This window comes from Esox lucius, chromosome 13, assembly GCF_011004845.1.
Source record: "Esox lucius isolate fEsoLuc1 chromosome 13, fEsoLuc1.pri, whole genome shotgun sequence".
NCBI lineage: Eukaryota > Metazoa > Chordata > Actinopteri > Esociformes > Esocidae > Esox > Esox lucius.
The window spans coordinates 11,955,070-11,972,333 of NC_047581.1; the positions used below are offsets into that span (position 1 = coordinate 11,955,070).

General features: G+C 43.3%; 1 protein-coding gene across 4 annotated transcripts in view; it reads left to right on the forward strand.

Moving 5' to 3' along the window:
• Positions 1 to 2,374: 2,374 nt before the first annotated feature.
• Positions 2,375 to 17,264, forward strand: part of fancc (FA complementation group C) — a 35,199-nt gene continuing 20,309 nt past the window's right edge. The window contains exons 1-4 of one of the 4 annotated variants that reach the window (XM_010876130.3): positions 2,375 to 2,456; positions 7,229 to 7,464; positions 11,056 to 11,143; positions 11,215 to 11,309. In XM_010876130.3, coding sequence (XP_010874432.2) covers positions 2,441 to 2,456; positions 7,229 to 7,464; positions 11,056 to 11,143; positions 11,215 to 11,309 — 435 coding nt within the window. In that variant the 5' untranslated portion in view covers positions 2,375 to 2,440. The other 3 variants (XM_010876131.3, XM_010876133.3, XM_010876132.3) reach the window with 3 other exon arrangements.

Genomic DNA, 17,264 nt, shown 5'->3' on the forward strand with positions numbered 1-17,264 from the left:
TACTAATGTCATGCAATGAAATGCAAATGATTTACTTAATTATACAATGTGGATTTTTGTTTTAGATTCCGTCACTCACAGTTGAAGTGTACCTATGATAAAGATTACAGACTTCTACATGCTTTCTAAGTGGGAAAACCTGCAAAATCGTCAGTGTATCAAATTCTTGTTCTCCCCACTGTGTATATATATATATATATATATAGATAGATCACATCCACCGTCATTATGTAAATAATAATACCTGCCAAAAATATTTATTTTCCAGCACCCTTTATACCCTGCTCATTGCACTATTATCAGTCTTACTATGTTATTGTTTTGGTTTATTATGTGTATTTATGTGTACTGTATATTACAGTTGGTGACTCTTGTTGAGCGTCCTTTGTTTAAGATTTTTATGAGTAAGCACATGAGCCTGTATAATTCAGAGTCAAATTCTTCATATGTGTACACATACCTGGCAAATAAAACTGATTCTGATTCTGTTTTTATTAGCATTTTACCCAGCGTCCCAACGTTTTTGGAAACAGGGTTGTACTTCCTATTTTAGGGCAATTGGCTTTACATGTGTTTCTGGTCAGTTAGATGTTTTTCATTAAATAATTTGTCGAAGCATAAGAGTGCTGTCAATGTCAGTCTTTATCGTAATGTTTGCATCTGCCTTTGGAGTCTGTTGTTGGTGCCTGTCAACACGAGGACCAAAAAGTTGTCAGTGAAAGTCAAAGAAGCCATTATGAGGTTAAACCATCTGAAATAATAAATCAGAAGCACAATCAAAACCTTAGGCTTACCAAAAACAACATGTTTGGGGCAGTTAGTAATTAAATATGGTTGACTTGCCTCTGTGCTCTGGTGGCTCCTTGTGGCACCTGTGGACTCAAACAAAGGACAAGGCCAGAGAGTGCATTCCTTTTAGTGTGTAAGGATTATGATCTCAACCTTCTAGTTGAAAGAGCAAAGTGAAGAAAACTAAGCCACATTGAATGTGCTTCAGAAGACACATTTATCGACATAGACTGTCCGATGTCCACTGGGAGTATTTGCAAGAAATAGCAGAAATAACTACGTAAAAAAGTGTTGTCATTTCTAATTATTGGAACAAATTTGAATAAATAAAATATTTTTTTAGTAACTGTTTCATTTCAAAACCAACCTTTTGGGAGTGAAAATAAAATGTTCACTCTGGAATACTTGGGCAATGTATATGCATGAAGAACCCTGGCTTTCAGTGGAAAACAGCTCTCTTGTTCTGTCTTTTACCCTTACAATCTCTATTTCCTTCAATACATCTTTTTGTCTGTCTTTGTCTTTCACTTCACCTTTTCTCTCTTTAACACGTTCTGTTTGGGAATGATGCATGACATGCCATGCCACTAAAGATGCAATGACTGCTAATACTCAGCAACATTTTTGAATTTTGAAAGAACTCAGAAATACTACATATGATGAAAAATAAATGTCTAGCTCACAGCTGAATGTAGCATTTGTGTTAAAGAGTTTTTCCTTCATTTTTTCTTATAGTCTGCATGCACTATTTTAGCCTACCCAGTGTAGCACTGCTTAGTTTCTATAAGTCCTTGGTAGTGTAATTTTGTAATAGGCAACTAAAACAGTTATACAGTGTACTTGGTCACTGATGTAGTTAATGCCTGGTGTCAATGGAGCATGCTGTCCTAGCCTCCATACTGTCATGGTTCTGTGCTCATGCAGCAATAACAGTTTCCCCCGATTTTTCCTATGCACACCGCTCCCATTGGTTCACCTTCACTCAGTGAGACGTTGGGAGCCCGTGGGAGCCAAGAGGCTGATACTCGGCCAGGCACAGGTTGTAAAATCACTGTGCATTACAGAGGGGCGGGTCGGCGAGATTGTTGAGAGCTATAAGAGGCTATTAATTAACTAGGGCTGGTTCTTAAATCCTAACTGCAAGGCAGTTAGAGATATTTTTAGATTAATTTGATTAAGTTTAAAACTGTAAAATCATTTGCCTAGCTATTTGCTTTCAGTAATTAGCTATTGTATCTCATTTCACTTTCACTTATCTCATTGTAATTAGTTTAGATCGTATTTTGCATAGCCTACATCTCAACTACTTTGTATATGCTGTTCCAAAACCAATAAGTAAGGCATGGATCAATCAATCAAAACAAATTGTTAATGCTGTCATAAAGTAGGTTTTGCATTTCCAAATCTAATATTGCTCCTAGAACTATTTGTTATGCATAAAAACAGATCCTTGTAGATTCATACCAAAAACAGTTGAAGCCTACAGTACAGCACCAACGCTTACTGAGGAGCAAGAGACCGCCCACAGTTAAGAAAGCGCGGTAAGGAGCTTTAGCCAATGGAATTTGAGCATATCCGGCTTCACCGGGAAAGGGGGAAGTTCAGATAGTTGTCATTTCAGCTACTCATGGTTTTCTAAAACTTAATTCGAATGCAACAACATACAGGTTCGTAGCTCATTTCGTTTATCAGGTTTATAACTTTTTGAAAATATAACGGTCTTATGAACCCGTGGTTTCAAAAACAGTTTATAGTTGTATTTGAAGCATCAAATAGCAACTGTGCCTGGCTTCGCTGCTGACGGCGTTACAAAGAAATCCTGGTAATTATGGCTGCTAAACGTGTATCGCCTATTTTGTGCTTACCTACTCATGGTTTACTTACTACTTTACCCACTACTCAGATTAAGTTCTCTCTGGTATAGTGTTTTTTGGGTCCTGTCTTTGAACGATATAAGAATTTATTGGCTATCATATCAACAGAGTGGTTACATGTACGTCTCAAACCGAGAGAGAATGACATACTGACATCTTGTGGTGGCTTTTAAGTTTTCTCTTTGAAGAGCTACATAGACTGTTGCAGCCATAGTTATCTTGTTACAGCACACCTTTGAGCAACAACACTCTTGTTGAATTCATGCTGAAATTATAAAACTGTTACTAATTTTGTCTTCCTGAAATAACTTAATTTGAAACGTTTACAAACACATAATTGACCCTTGTAAGGTGGGCCAGAGAAGTGATTAATTTAAAATCAAGCAAAACCTGAAGTATTGTAGCAAGACACTGGGAGTTTATAAGATGACTAAGGAAATAATACCAGTGATCTGATTTGGCGTAACAAGCTGCTGTGATGTCATCAGTGCCAGTAGAGCAGAGCTTTGTGGGCTCCGATGTTTGCATCTCTCCTTTACTTCTCACTGAAAAATAATTCCAAGAAGAAGACAGGTTCTAATTAACTGCCGAGGGTGGTCTCATCTTGTACAATCACAACATCTGAAGAATTTCATTTTAAACATGAAAATAATTAGACAAATCTGCTGTGCCTTTAGGCCCTTCATGTTTTAGCTGATATTTCCTGTAATGTTTTTTGTTAGAACTCTGTCAGTGCCAGTCTTTTATGATGTTTTTGTTACAGTTTAAGAGCCGAATTTAGGGTAACTCCTAAAAAATCCTGGGTGAATTGTAAGCCAGGTTGTCTATATAGGGGACAATGGGGACGGCCTAAACCTCTGGTTCCCTGAAGGAGGGAAAGAGGTCTGACACCTACAGTAAATCGGGTACACACTCACCTACCAGCTGCACAACCTGAGCTCAACACTTTCAAGGCCAGAGGGTACTCAAGCCCAACCGGAACGTGGTTGAATCAGGACACAGCACCTCGATAGCAAAGGCCCTCGTTTCGTTGTATCCTGTAACATCCTCCCGGGGACCAGGCCTATGGCCATACCGGAGGCATTTCAAAACAATCCTTCATACTAACCTGCACTTAGGAATACACCTAGCTAGCTTATTAGTGTGTGGCCGGACCCAGTTAACCCCCTGTGTGTCCATTATGTCAGATAATATAAGCACAGTTGGAAGGTCCAAACATCTGTCTGCATCATTAGTTGACATCTCTTGATACTTGATGACATACTTAAAGGCCACTTCCTTGTGGGACAGGAAATACAGGGAATTGCTTCTGGTAAAGTCATCTGGCACCAAAGTACACACGTTCACCGTGAGAAGTTGTCTTACACAAAATGGCCTTGTAAGGTGTTGCAGCTAAGAAACCATTCTTGCGGTCTCTTCTGCTTGTTGACTTTCAACAATTCAAGAATTGTTTCTAAGCTTTAACATGCCTTACATTGACATTTCTTTATCATGACTGCTTCCAGCCACACAGCCTGGCATGGTTTCAGTACAGATAAGACATTTTGATTGGTGCAACGAAGAGCAGAGGATCGATGTGGGAGGGGCTGAGCTGTGACCACACCGTCTGGAAGGCTGGACTTCAGTGTTGTCCTTGTGCTCCCATTGGCATTGAAAGAGGTGTTTGAACGATTTCGGGTTGTGAAGTCGGTGCAAGTACACCGGTCCGTATATGCCGTAGTGCAGTCACCAACGGAAAGGGAACCGTGGCATAGCTCGCAAAGTGATGTTTCTTCTTGACTGATTAGATTATTTTTGATACGACGTCAACAGTTTCCTAATTGAAAAGGTCAACTGTCCTTGACTGAAAGTCCACAAGCACAGCCCAGAAAAACCAATAACAGCAATATTGACTCGGTGTGTCCCGTCTTGTCCCGCCCCTGAATGGGTTTTGCAAACGGCACTGTTCAACCTCCACGGTGTGCAGAATCGTGTGATCCCATCACAAGTCAACAAGAGGCGTTTGTTCTTAATGTGGCTGGATCTTTTTTTCTTAAAACAAGTGATTCTATATTCACATGTCCCAGACGAACTATAGGGGCTTTCCAGCAGAGACGATGGCAAGACATTAAACAAGTCGTGTGTAGCGAGGTGGTTGTAAAACAACCTGTGGTGTCCCTCACAGACCTGTCATTATAGCTAAAAACAATAATTACACACAAGCTCGCCAGCTCCCGAGATGCGTGCGCGTACACGCACGCAAACACACTGTTCTCAAGCTACACACACGTAGTCAAACCCCCCTGACCAATTCATCCTCATCATCATAAATGGTGAAAAATGGCTGGAGGCTTTCAAAAACATGGGTTGCCAGAGAAGAACGACTGTGTAATTGCTGTGGGTTGAGTAAAACAGAATGTGAACAACACTTCCTTATCACTTGGCAATTCTATTTTAAGTAGAGTTTCATTTCCCCCCCCAATTCTAATGGAATCGTTTAGAAAATACCCTTCACAGATAAGAGGAACTATACTCACGGTTTGGGAAAAGGTCTGACCTAGCATTGGCAGAACTGTACACCATAAATTGCCATAAACTAAGGACATAAATATTAAATAATCCTCTGTGTATAGTAGCCTTAATTACACTGAACAAAAGTATAAACGCGACACTTTTGTTTTTGCACCCATTTATCATGAGCTGAACTCAAAGATCTAAGACTTTCTCTATGTACACGAAAGGCCTATTTCTCTCAAATATTGGTCACATATCTGTCTAAATCAAATTTATTTATTTCAATCAAATTTATTTATAAAGCCCTTTTTACAACAGCAGTTGTCACAAAGTGCTTTACAGAGACACCCGGCCTTAAACCCCAAGGAGCAAACAACAGTAGTGTTGAATTTCATTGTTGTAAATCTGTGTTAGTGAGTACTTCTCCTTTGCAGAGATAATCCATCCACCTCACAGGTCTGGCATATCAAGAAGCTGATTAGACAGCATGATTATTGCACAGGTGTGCCTTAGCCTGACCACAATAAAAGGCCACTCTAAAATGGGTAGTTCCGTCACACAGCACAATGACACAGATGTCGCAGGTTTTGAGGGAGTGTGCAATTGGCATGCTGACTGCAGGAATGTCCACCAGAGCTGTTGCCCGTGAACTTAATGTTCATTTCTCTGCCATAAGCAGTCTCCAAAGTCGTTTCAGAGAATTTGGTAGTACATCCAACCGGCCTCACAACCGCGGACCACGTGTAACCACACCAGCCCAGGACCTCCACATCCAGCATCTTCACCTCCAAGATCGTCTGAGACCAGCCACCCGGACAGCTGCTGCAACAATCGATTTGCATAACCAAATAATTTCTCAGAAACCGTCTCAGGGAAGCTCATCTGCATGCTCATTGTCCTCATCGGGGTCTCGACCTGACTAGTTTGTCGTCGTAACCGACTTGAGTGGGCAAATGCTCACATTCTATGGCGTCTGGCACTTTGGAGAGGTGTTCTCTTCACGGATGAATCCCGGTTTTCACTGTTGGCAGACAGCGTGGCAGATGGCAGACAGCGTGTATGGCGTTGTGTGGGTGAACGGTTTGCTCACCCACACAACGTGTTATGGACAACGAACACAGGTGCATTTTATTGATGGTATTTTGAATGCACAGAGATACCGTGACGAGATCCTGAGCTAAAAAACATCCCAGTTCTTGCATGGCCAGCATACTCACCGGACGTGTCACCCATTGAGCATGTTTGGGATGCTCTGGATCGGTGTATATGACAGTGTGTTCCAGGTCCTGCCAATATCCAGCAACTTCGCACAGCCATTGAAGAGGAGTGGACCAACATTCCACAGGCCACAATCAACAACCTGAACAACTCTATGCGAAGGAGATGTGTTGCACTGTGTGAGGCAAATTGTGGTCACACCAGATGCTGACTGGTTTTCGGACCCCCCCAATACAGTGAAACTGCGCATTTTAGAGTGGCCTATTATTGTGCCCAGACTAAGGCACACCTGTGCAGTAATCTTGATATGCCACACCTGTAAGGTGGATGGATTATCTCGGCAAAAGAGAAGTGCTCACTAACACAGATTTAGACAGATTAGTGAACAATATTTGACAGATATAGGCCTTTTGTGTACATAGAGAAAGTCTTAGATCTTTGAGTTCAGCTCATGATAAATGGGGGCAAAAACAATAGTGTTGCGTTTATAATTTTGTTCAGTGTATGAAGGACATGAGCATTTGTTTTGGCTTTAGGCCTGTACCTTAAAATGTTGGACTTGAACTAATGATTGTTAGGTAAATCTTGTCTTTGAATACATTTGGGACATTTGTTTAACCATTTTGAAATTATAATAGTTTTTAAACACTTTGGATACTGATACATTTTGTCTCAATCAAGAACTGAGTTTGGTTGCCTATATTCTTTGCATGTCATTTCTGCCTTGTCTCACTCTAGTGACTCCTTGTGGTAGGGCGGGCCCCTGCAAGCTCAATTAAAGTTGTGTGGAATGCCTTCACAACTGGTGTGTGTGTGTGTGTGTTGATGAAAATGTCTTACTTTATATTTATCAGACTCTGTCTGCCGTAGACCCTACTCTGCAACAATCCTCCCTGGCCCTGCTGTCACCATGTTGCAGACCCGGACGGGGCCTGCGGCTTGCCTGGAGCCCCAGGAAGTAGCCTTCTGGCTGGGGAAGGCAGTAGAGTGGGGCCAGGCTGAGAACCCTGACACCCGGACAGACACCTGCGTCCACCTGGGTCCTCTTAAGGCCTTCCTCCAGCTCCTCCTCACACACCTACAAACTCAGGTGAGTGGAGAGACGCCCTGCCCCGTCCTGATGGCTAGAAAACTACAATACCCCTATACTAAGGGGTTAGGGCAAGAGGAGAAGGGGTGGTTTCTAGACCAGATCAGGGACAGAGAATCTACTGGTGCTGGTACTGGATGGCGAGGGAGTGTGAGCGTAAAGCGTGTCACAGTGCAGCCTGGCTCTTCCAGCTAATTAGTGCAGCTCATCAATTTGGCTGAATCATTTAGAGCTTGGATGATTAATGAAGCACTATGCTACTGTAAACACTGTCAGGGCATGCCCTACCACACACACACACATACATGCACAAACACAAGCACACACAAACACAAGCACACACAAACACACAGAGGTCTCTCTTAAACACTGGCTAGTCTGTCTTAAGTTGGCAGCACTGCAACCTATGATGTTGAGTTAGCCAGCTAATGGTGGCTAGGGACTGCCAGTGCTAACCTAATGTATCCCTGCATCAAGTGTAGCAAAACATTTTGGGGGGATGGGGCTAATCTGAGACTCCTCTGTTAGAGGAGCTGATTACTTCCCACCTTCTCTCTTTCTCTCTCTAGCTTCCTTTCTCCCTCTTTTCTCACCCTCGCTCTTGTCTCTCCCGTCTTTCTTTGTCTCCCTCTCTGTCTCTGTTCTCACTCTCTGTGTCCATCACTCTTCCTCTCTCTTTCTGTTTCTCTCACATTCTTATTTTCGTGTGTGTGACAGCATTCACACACACACACACACACACACACACACACTCTCTCCCGCTCAGTTTTTCTCCCTTTTCTCACCCTTGCTCTTGTCTCCCCATCTTTCTTTCTCTCTCTCCCTCCTGTTCTCTTTTTGTTTTCTCTCTCTCTGTCCCTCCATCTCCCTCTTTCTATTTATCTGTCACACACACACTCTTTTCCACACACACTCACTCTCTCTCTTTTTGAAAGGGGGTCTTTATAGCGCTCCGTCACCACTGCTGGGAACAGACCTGCGTTGAGTTTTTCTTTCATTGATTTTCTCGTGTTGAATTCTAAATAGAGTCCTAGAACTATGCCGGCCTATACCCTTTATGTGGACCGGATCTGAAAAACTGTGATCAGGTCTCCGTCACCAGTCTCTGTCCCTGTCACCTGTCCCCATCACCAGTCTCTGTCTCCGTCACCTGTCCCCATCACCAGTCTCTGTCTCCGTCACCTGTCCCCATCACCAGTCTCTGTCTCCGTCACCTGTCCCCATCACCAGTCTCTGTCTCCGTCACCTGTCCCCATCACCAGTCTCTGTCCCTGTCACCTGTCCCCATCACCAGTCTCTGTCCCTGTCACCTGTCCCCATCACCAGTCTCTGTCCCTGTCACCTGTCCCCATCGCCAGTCTCTGTCTGAAGGAGAGACTGAAGGAGAGAGGGATGGGGAAGGAGAGAGGGATGGGGAAGGAGAGAGGGATGGGGAAGGAGAGAGGGATGGGGAAGGAGAGAGGGATGGGGAAGGAGAGAGGGATGGGGAAGGAGAGAGGGATGGGGAAGGAGAGAGGGATGGGGAAGGAGAGAGGGATGGGGAAGGAGCGAGGGATGGGGAAGGAGTGAAGGAGAGAGGGATGGGGAAGGAGTGAAGGAGAGAGGGATGGGGAAGGAGAGAGGGATGGGGAAGGAGAGAGGGATGGGGAAGGAGAGAGGGATGGGGAAGGAGAGAGGGATGGGGAAGGAGTGAAGGAGAGAGGGATGGGGAAGGAGTGAAGGAGAGAGGGATGGGGATGGAGTGAAGGAGAGAGGGATGGGGATGGAGTGAAGGAGAGAGGGATGGGGAAGGAGTGAAGGAGAGAGGGATGGGGAAGGAGTGAAGGAGAGAGGGATGGGGAAGGAGTGAAGGAGAGGGATGGGGAAGGAGTGAAATGGGGGGGGTTGAAGGAGTGAAGGAGCGATAGGGAGGAAGATAAGGAGCGATGGAGAGAGGGATGAGGACGGAGTGAAGGAGAAAGGGATAGGGAGGGAGTGAAGGAGCGATGGGGGGGTGAAGGAGCAATGGGGGGAGTGAAGGAGTGAAGGAGCTATGGGGGGGAGTGAAGGAGTGAACGAGCTATGGGGGGGAGTGAAGGAGAGAGGGATAGGGAAGGAGTGAAGGAGCGATAGGGAGGGAGTGAAGGAGAAGGAAGGAGTGTGAAGGAGAGAGGGATGGGTTTCATAATTGGAGTGAGATCCTTTCCCGGCAGAGAGCTCGTAAAAAGAGCGTCTGAATAAAACACTCTGCTCACTGTTGCCTTCTTTGATGAATTCAAGACTTTATTGTGGCTATCGCCCCGAGGTTGAAGAAAAGATTCCAATTAATACCAATTTCCTCATTCGCTTTGGGTTAGGACTATGGGAGCTGTGCGTATCTGTTGGGTTTTCCTTCTGGCGGGTCGGGGCCTGCTGGATACAATCACAAACACTCATTCACACTCTCTTGGAGTTAAGTGTGTGTGTGTGTGTGTGTACACTACTTTTGTGTAAAGCCATTGTGTGTAACGGCCAGGTGTGTAGTGTTCAGATCAGACTTCCACACAACCCAACAATGTCACATTGATCCACCTTGATCCAAAGATAGGCTGTGTTCCAGGTGGCTCCCCTTTTCCACATGGCTCTGCCCCACTTGAACAAGGGCAGATAGTGCACTGTTTAGCCAATAGGGTGGCGTTGGGAGACGCACGGCACGACGGGTGTTTGGTGAATCGACGTCGCCTAGTCATGTTTGTGGCCTGATGACACAATCGGACATATAAAGGACTCCTGCACAGTCCATTGTAACTTCCTGGTTGGCTACCTCATGACCAGTGACCGCTGTCTGGGTAGGCTTCACACACACACACACACACACAACAGATAGATGTCTGACGCTCTGCGTTTCATTACGTACAGTGTTAGTGTGAAGTCACTGCCGTGCATATTGTTTTGACTCATTTCTGGCGAAGAAAACTTTTTCAATAGTCACACTGTAGTGAAGTTCTTATTGTAAACGAACCTCCCTCCTGGGTTCCATCACATCACAGCACACGCAAACAAACGCACACACATGCACACAAACGCACACACACACACACATGCACACACACACACCGGCGTGTGATGTAAAACTGAGACCATGTGTTCTGTAGGGCTGGAGCAGAGCCACGCTGTCAGTGTGCTCCAGTGTACAGTATGAAACGTTGGCTGAGACGGCCGGCTCGTTAAAATGATGAACCGAGGGGACGACACCTCTGCCGCCCTGATCGTGACACACACACTTCGTGACACGCATGCCCACGTTCGACTTGTTTAGCGTGCAGCATTGATGGATGCTCTGTGGTTATCGCCCTGGGTCCTCGCTAGTCACACTGCTGGTTAAGGTGGCGTATTTGGGCAGTCATATGACGCGACTAGCTGCCGTCCCCAACAGGACCGGCGCTGGCACGGCTAGACACGTACGTCCAGTTTGTACACTTCTTATGTCATGCTGCTGTCAGCTAAAGGGGTTTGTCCCCAAATGCTCATGTGTCCTGTGACCTTTTGACCTGATGGGCCCTGCACAGACGCTGATGTTGGGACTGCATGTCAGTGTTGTGTATGTCAGTGGATTCTGCTGTTTGTTTCCAGAGCTCCACCACAGAGACCATGAGGACTCTTCCCTTTGTTGGCCAGTTCCTGGGACGCCTCTGCTGGAACCCCTGTGTAACTGCTGACGGTGAGTTGACTGTCACGAAGCCACAGACGGAGGGACGGACGGAGGGGGTAACTTTCCGGTCTTGTGTTCAGCTGAGAGCCGCCCGCTGCTGTTTCGGTGTCTTTGGAGTCTGTATTCAGAGGAACCTCAAAATGCTGTCGAGAGGAAGGCAAACCAATGGATACGGGTAAAGACATTTAATGTGTCTGTCTTCTCATAAATCACTATGTACAAACAAAATGTTTTGTAAAATGGTATTCCAACCAATCATTTAGTCTAGTTAATATGTAAAATAAAATGTAAATAAAAATATGTAGTTTTTATGACAATAAATACAGATTCTCTTTCTGTTATTATACATTATTCAGTGCCTGGATGTAAATGTACTGTAGTAAATAAGGTATCAGACTTCAAACCTACAACAGAGAAAACTGTATGACGATAAAACAACAGGACATGGTTTGTTAAAAACAACATCCAATTATTTTAATATGACTGGAGCATATAGGACGCTTATTCAGATGAAACACAATTGATCTGATATATTTTGGAATTAAGGCTAAAAAGTTTGTTCTTAGTCGTAACACATTTTCCCAAGTTGTTTCAGGACATTGAATATTTGTCTACTTCCAAAATTTTTATAGGTGTGAATTTTCTTTTTTTGTGTGAAATAGATTCTGTCATGCCGCTGTACCCCATATCACATTCTTGCTGAGAAAACATGTAATACTTGTAATATGCAGGGAGTGCCAAGTTCCTGTTGGAAATTCCTGCTGCTCCTTTAAGGTTTCCATTCGCCTCTTTGTAGCCACCTTAATGAGCTTCGATCTTGCCCTGTCACCAGTTTTGTAGGGACTTACTGTACTTTTTAATGTCCTGGTGGTGCTGTCCTTTCTCCACTTTTTAAAGATGGTATTCACTGTGTTCCATGATACAGATTTAAACTCTTGACACATTCTCATATTACTGAATTATAAATGGTACATTGAATGGTGAAATTGTGTGATGATCTAACAGTGAACACAGTCAGATCAACAATCAGGAGGTGGATGTTCACACCAGCCATGCATAGCCAAGGAAATATTGTCCCTTAACATCTCAAAGAAAGAAGCTTTTGTGAGAAGCCACAGAGAGGCTAACTATCACTTTGAAGAAGCTACAGATTTCAGTGGCTGAATGTAGAGTAATAGTGCACAGATCAATCATATCCAGAGCTCTGCATAAAACTGGCTTGTATTGGAGGATGGCAGGAAAGAAACCATTGCTCGACCATTACCATTGAAAACAATGCTGGAAAGTGTTCAGATGAGACAAAGATAAAGAGCTATGTGTGGTGGAAACCTAACTGCTCATGCCTCAACAAACACAAAATAAAAAAAACCTTGATCTCAATCCCATTGAGAATCTGTCGCATTATTTGAATATTGTGGTCAACAAGCGTCGTCTAACCAACCTGGAGCAAATCTGCCTATAAGGGCTAAAATCACTGACACTGTGCAAAGCTGATACATACATAACAAAATTCTTAAAGCTGTTATTTAAATACAATATAATACAGATCAAAATGTGTATGCACCATTTATATTTCATTATTATGAGAGAATTGGTCATGGGTTTTAATACTTTCGCAAGGCACTGTATATGTAATGCCTTCAAATGTATTTTATTTCCTACTTCTGATCTGTGCCTTTCAACAATAAGACCCTGTAGATATTTTATTAGCTCCTTGGGGACCAGGGCCATCTCTGCAGTATGCCACAAATAAACCAATGTAATCCTACAGGAACAGCTGGTTGTGTTTGGGGCTAATCAGAATAGTTTAAGGTGATGGCGAATTAACTTTCTAAATAATTTGGAATGTGATTAGTTAAACCCCCCATTATAACCAAGGCATTGACCGTTTTTAAATTTTTTTGTCACTTCTATAATGTATCATTTAAGGCAAAGAAAGGTCTGACATGATTTGTCTTGATTTAGTTTAGTTTTTTATGTACATAAATAATAGTTGCCTTTTCAATAATAGTGCATCGATTTTGGATAACCATAGTATATTGCTAACCCATGCTCTAAGAAATAGAGCTCTATGGATTTTTCTTCTGAATTAGTCTTACATACAGTTTTTCTTTGACTACCTTGATAAATTCTCTTTAAACATTTATTTTTCATAGGTCTTTCTCTTCCGAAATAGTAAATTACTTATTAATATATTGGAGTTTTGTCTCTGGGTCAGTACGAGCTTCGTGCTGCAAACCATGAAACGTAATTTGGAACGCAAATGAACCAGCTTCAGTGTGGCTTTTCACCCTTAGAATAGATGAAAGGCAGAACTTGTATGAGCTCTTGTTACTGAATGTACATTGTGATGTTGGAGACTGAGGGAAGGAGAGGGAACAAGTAAGGAGTTAAAGGTTTTAAACTTCCAGAGGGTTCACCCAGATGGCTTACCATAAACAATACTTCAGTTTTTTTGGCTAGATTAAATGTGTGTGTACTCTTTTGATAATTTTTTCATCCAATAAAACGTCTTGCTAATTAAAACAGTGCTTTTAAAGTAAACTTTTAATTCACCAGATGGTTTTTGACCTATAAGAGGGGAAGTGGGGTAGGGGTTAGAGGAGGGGGGTGGGTGTGTGTGCGTGTGTGCGTGCGTGCACACTCTTCGTGCCTGTGGTAAAGGCATGTGTTAATTTACAGTACTTTCTCAGATAGCAGACACACTCGGCTAATCATGATGTACAGTATGATGTGAAAACGAGAATATATCTAGTATAAATAGTTTTGTATAGCAAATCTATTTTAGAACCATCCAATACATAGAACTAGAACAACCATCCATTAGTCTGACTGGAACTAGAACCATCATCCAGTACTCTGACTGGAACTAGAACCAGAAACATAATCCAATAGTTTGACCAGAACTAGAATCAGAAACATCCAGTAGTCTGACTAGAACTAGAATTGAAAAAATCATCCAGTAGTCTGACTTGCACTAGAGCCAGAACCATCATCCATTAGTCTGACTGGAACTAAAACCAGAACCATCATCCATTAGTCTGACTGGAACTAGAACCACCATCCATCCTTTTGATGCTATGTTTTATGCCATCTGGCTTAGAATGCTGGCCTGCTTTTTATTAAATCTCTCTCTCATTATGTCTTATTCTGTCTCTCTTTCTGTGTATCTTTTTCTCTCTTTGTCACTGTCTCCCTGTCTGTTTTTCATTCTCTGTCTTTCTCCAATTAATTTTTTCATTGTTTTTGTGTCTGAAAACCACCCAGTCTCTGTGTCCCCTCTCATATGGCTCTAAGGCATCATCTAAAGGACCGCTTCAAGCCTAACTATGAAAGGCATTTTGGTTTTTACAGACAGAAGTTATCAGGTTATTATTATCTCTCCAGCAGGCTGGCCGGCCTCTCCCTCTCTCTCCAGCAGGCTGGCCGGCCTCTCCCTCTCTCTCCAGCAGGCTGGCCGGCCTCTCCCTCTCTCTCCAGCAGGCTGGCCGGCCTCTCCCTCTCTCTCCAGCAGGCTGGCCGGCCTCTCCCTCTCTCTCCAGCAGGCTGGCCGGCCTCTCCCTCTCTCCACCACTCTCTCTGCCTGAGTGGGTTTAGTGTGTGATGGGTGCTGTTGGTCACATAGCTACAGGCTGCATGGTTACAATGAATACTTGATTCCCTTTTCTCACGCGGATCTGCCAAAGACATGGGAAGATGGTATGAGAGACGGACAGTCTTTCCACTGATTTTGCCGTAGCGAACCCCAGAGTTCTTCAGTCTCTTTAGGGTTTCGGAGAATTCTATCATGACTTAGTAATTGTTAACAGCAGTGAAAGAAAGACCCACCAAAACCAACCCAAGTTCCTTTGCTGTTTTTTAGTTTAAATTCTTTTTTTTATTATTGGAGATCAATGGGGGGATGGTTTTTGCGCCGACTGCACATCCATGCCCCAAAGACCAGCTTAACTACATATTTCAAAAAACAACTCAACCTAAACATCAGTTGTCCATCCATTTGGTCGTCCCCCCCCCCACACTTCACCATTCCATTAATCTGCTTTCCCCTAAAACCCGCTCTGGCCTGCACCCCTGGTGGGTCCGTGTCTGTGTGTCTGTCTCAGATGGTAGTAATTGAGGCCATTTTGAGGGTGAGCGACAAGTAGGGCAGAGATGTCAGTGTGCTGTAGGGCCGGCCTGGGAGGGGAAACCACACATACCACGGTCCGACTGACTGACAGGCTCTCTCTTCAGACCTCTTCCCCCTTCTACCTCCCTCTCTCATTCTTCTCACATCTTCTGCTCTCTCTCTTCTCCCACTCCTTTCTCTCAAGCACTGGGGGTTAGTTCTTTAGTCACACATCCTCTCCGGTCCTCAGGGTTCTATCGGAGGACCCTTAAACCTCACCCGGTTGAAGCGGCATGGTGTTCCGTATGTTATGCTGTGTCTCTGAACAGACTCCAGGCTCCAAGTGTTGGGATGTCCTTCACAGTAGCTGTGAAAACAGTGAATACCTAACTGCGGAATTATACCGCAGATATTGGTTTCAAATGAAAGAGGTCAAAGCTGAATGACAACAGTGTGACCTGCACACCAACAGCGCCAGCACCCTGGCTCACAGCCATCTAACTGAGGCCTGTGTTTCCACTTCCACGTTTGGCAGGGCTTAACACCAGACCAGTTCGTCAGCACGGGCTGTGTTACACTGTACACCTCACCAGGGGCCATGTGTTGAATTGCTTCTGTCTGGCATTTTACCCTTTACTAGACAGGAAAGTGGTGATAGAGTAGAGATTCTGATTGAAAAAGATGTTTGTCGTTATTTAAAAGCAGCTGAACTAGCCCTTTGCAATATTTCATAATTAAATTGTGGGACAGAGTGATTAGATTCTTTCTGTACAAATAATCTCATGTGCCTGTTCTTAGATTTGTTTGTTTTGAGTATCTTGAGAGATATGGCCAGTGGCTTAAGGTTATCGGCTCTGCATAACCTCTATTTGAAATTCAGACTACTTTGGAGGATGTTGTCATTTTACTGGACAGAACTACAGTCCAATACATAGACTACCTTGGAGGATATTGTCATTACACTGGTCAGAACTACAGTCCAATACATAGACTACCTTGGAGGATGTTGTCATTACACTGGTCAGAACTACAGTCCAATATATAGACTACCTTGGAGGATGTTGTCATTAAATTGGTCAGAACTACAGTCCAATATATAGACTACCTTGGAGGATGTTGTCATTACACTGGTCAGAACTACAGTCCAATATATAGACTACCTTGGAGGATATTGTCATTACACTGGTCAGAACTACAGTCCAATACATAGACTACCTTGGAGGATGTTGTCATTACACTGGTCAGAACTACAGTCCAATATATAGACTACCTTGGAGGATGTTGTCATTAAATTGGTCAGAACTACAGTCCAATATATAGACTACCTTGGAGGATGTTGTCATTACACTGGTCAGAACTACAGTCCAATATATAGACTACCTTGGAGGATGTTGTCATTACACTGGTCAGAACTACAGTCCAATATATAGACTACCTTGGAGGATGTTGTCATTAAACTGGTCAGAACTACAGTCCAATATATAGACTACCTTGGAGGATGTTGTCATTAAACTGGTCAGAACTACAGTCCAATATATAGACTACCTTGGAGGATGTTGTCATTACACTGGTCAGAACTACAGTCCAATATATAGACTACCTTGGAGGATGTTGTCATTACACTGGTCAGAACTACAGTCCAATATATAGACTACCTTGGAGGATGTTGTCATTACACGGTCAGAACTACAGTCCACAAGTATTTGGATACTGACTTAAGTTTTGTTGTTTTGGCTCTACTAAGGCCATCAATGACTATGGGTTTAAAACATCTTTAATTTAAGGATACTTATAAAGTGCAAACATAGAAATTACACCCCTTTTATACATAGTCACCCCCATTTTAGAGGACCAAAAGTAATTTGACAATTGTCTGATCAGCTGTTTGGCATATATCATTGTATCGTTAGTTCAAGCACGAGAGAGCTTACAGAAGGTCTAAAAGGGATTTTAGATGTGTTATTTGCATTTGAAGTCTGGTGCTTTGTGACTGTTTCCAATAAAGCAGGCCACCATAAGGCT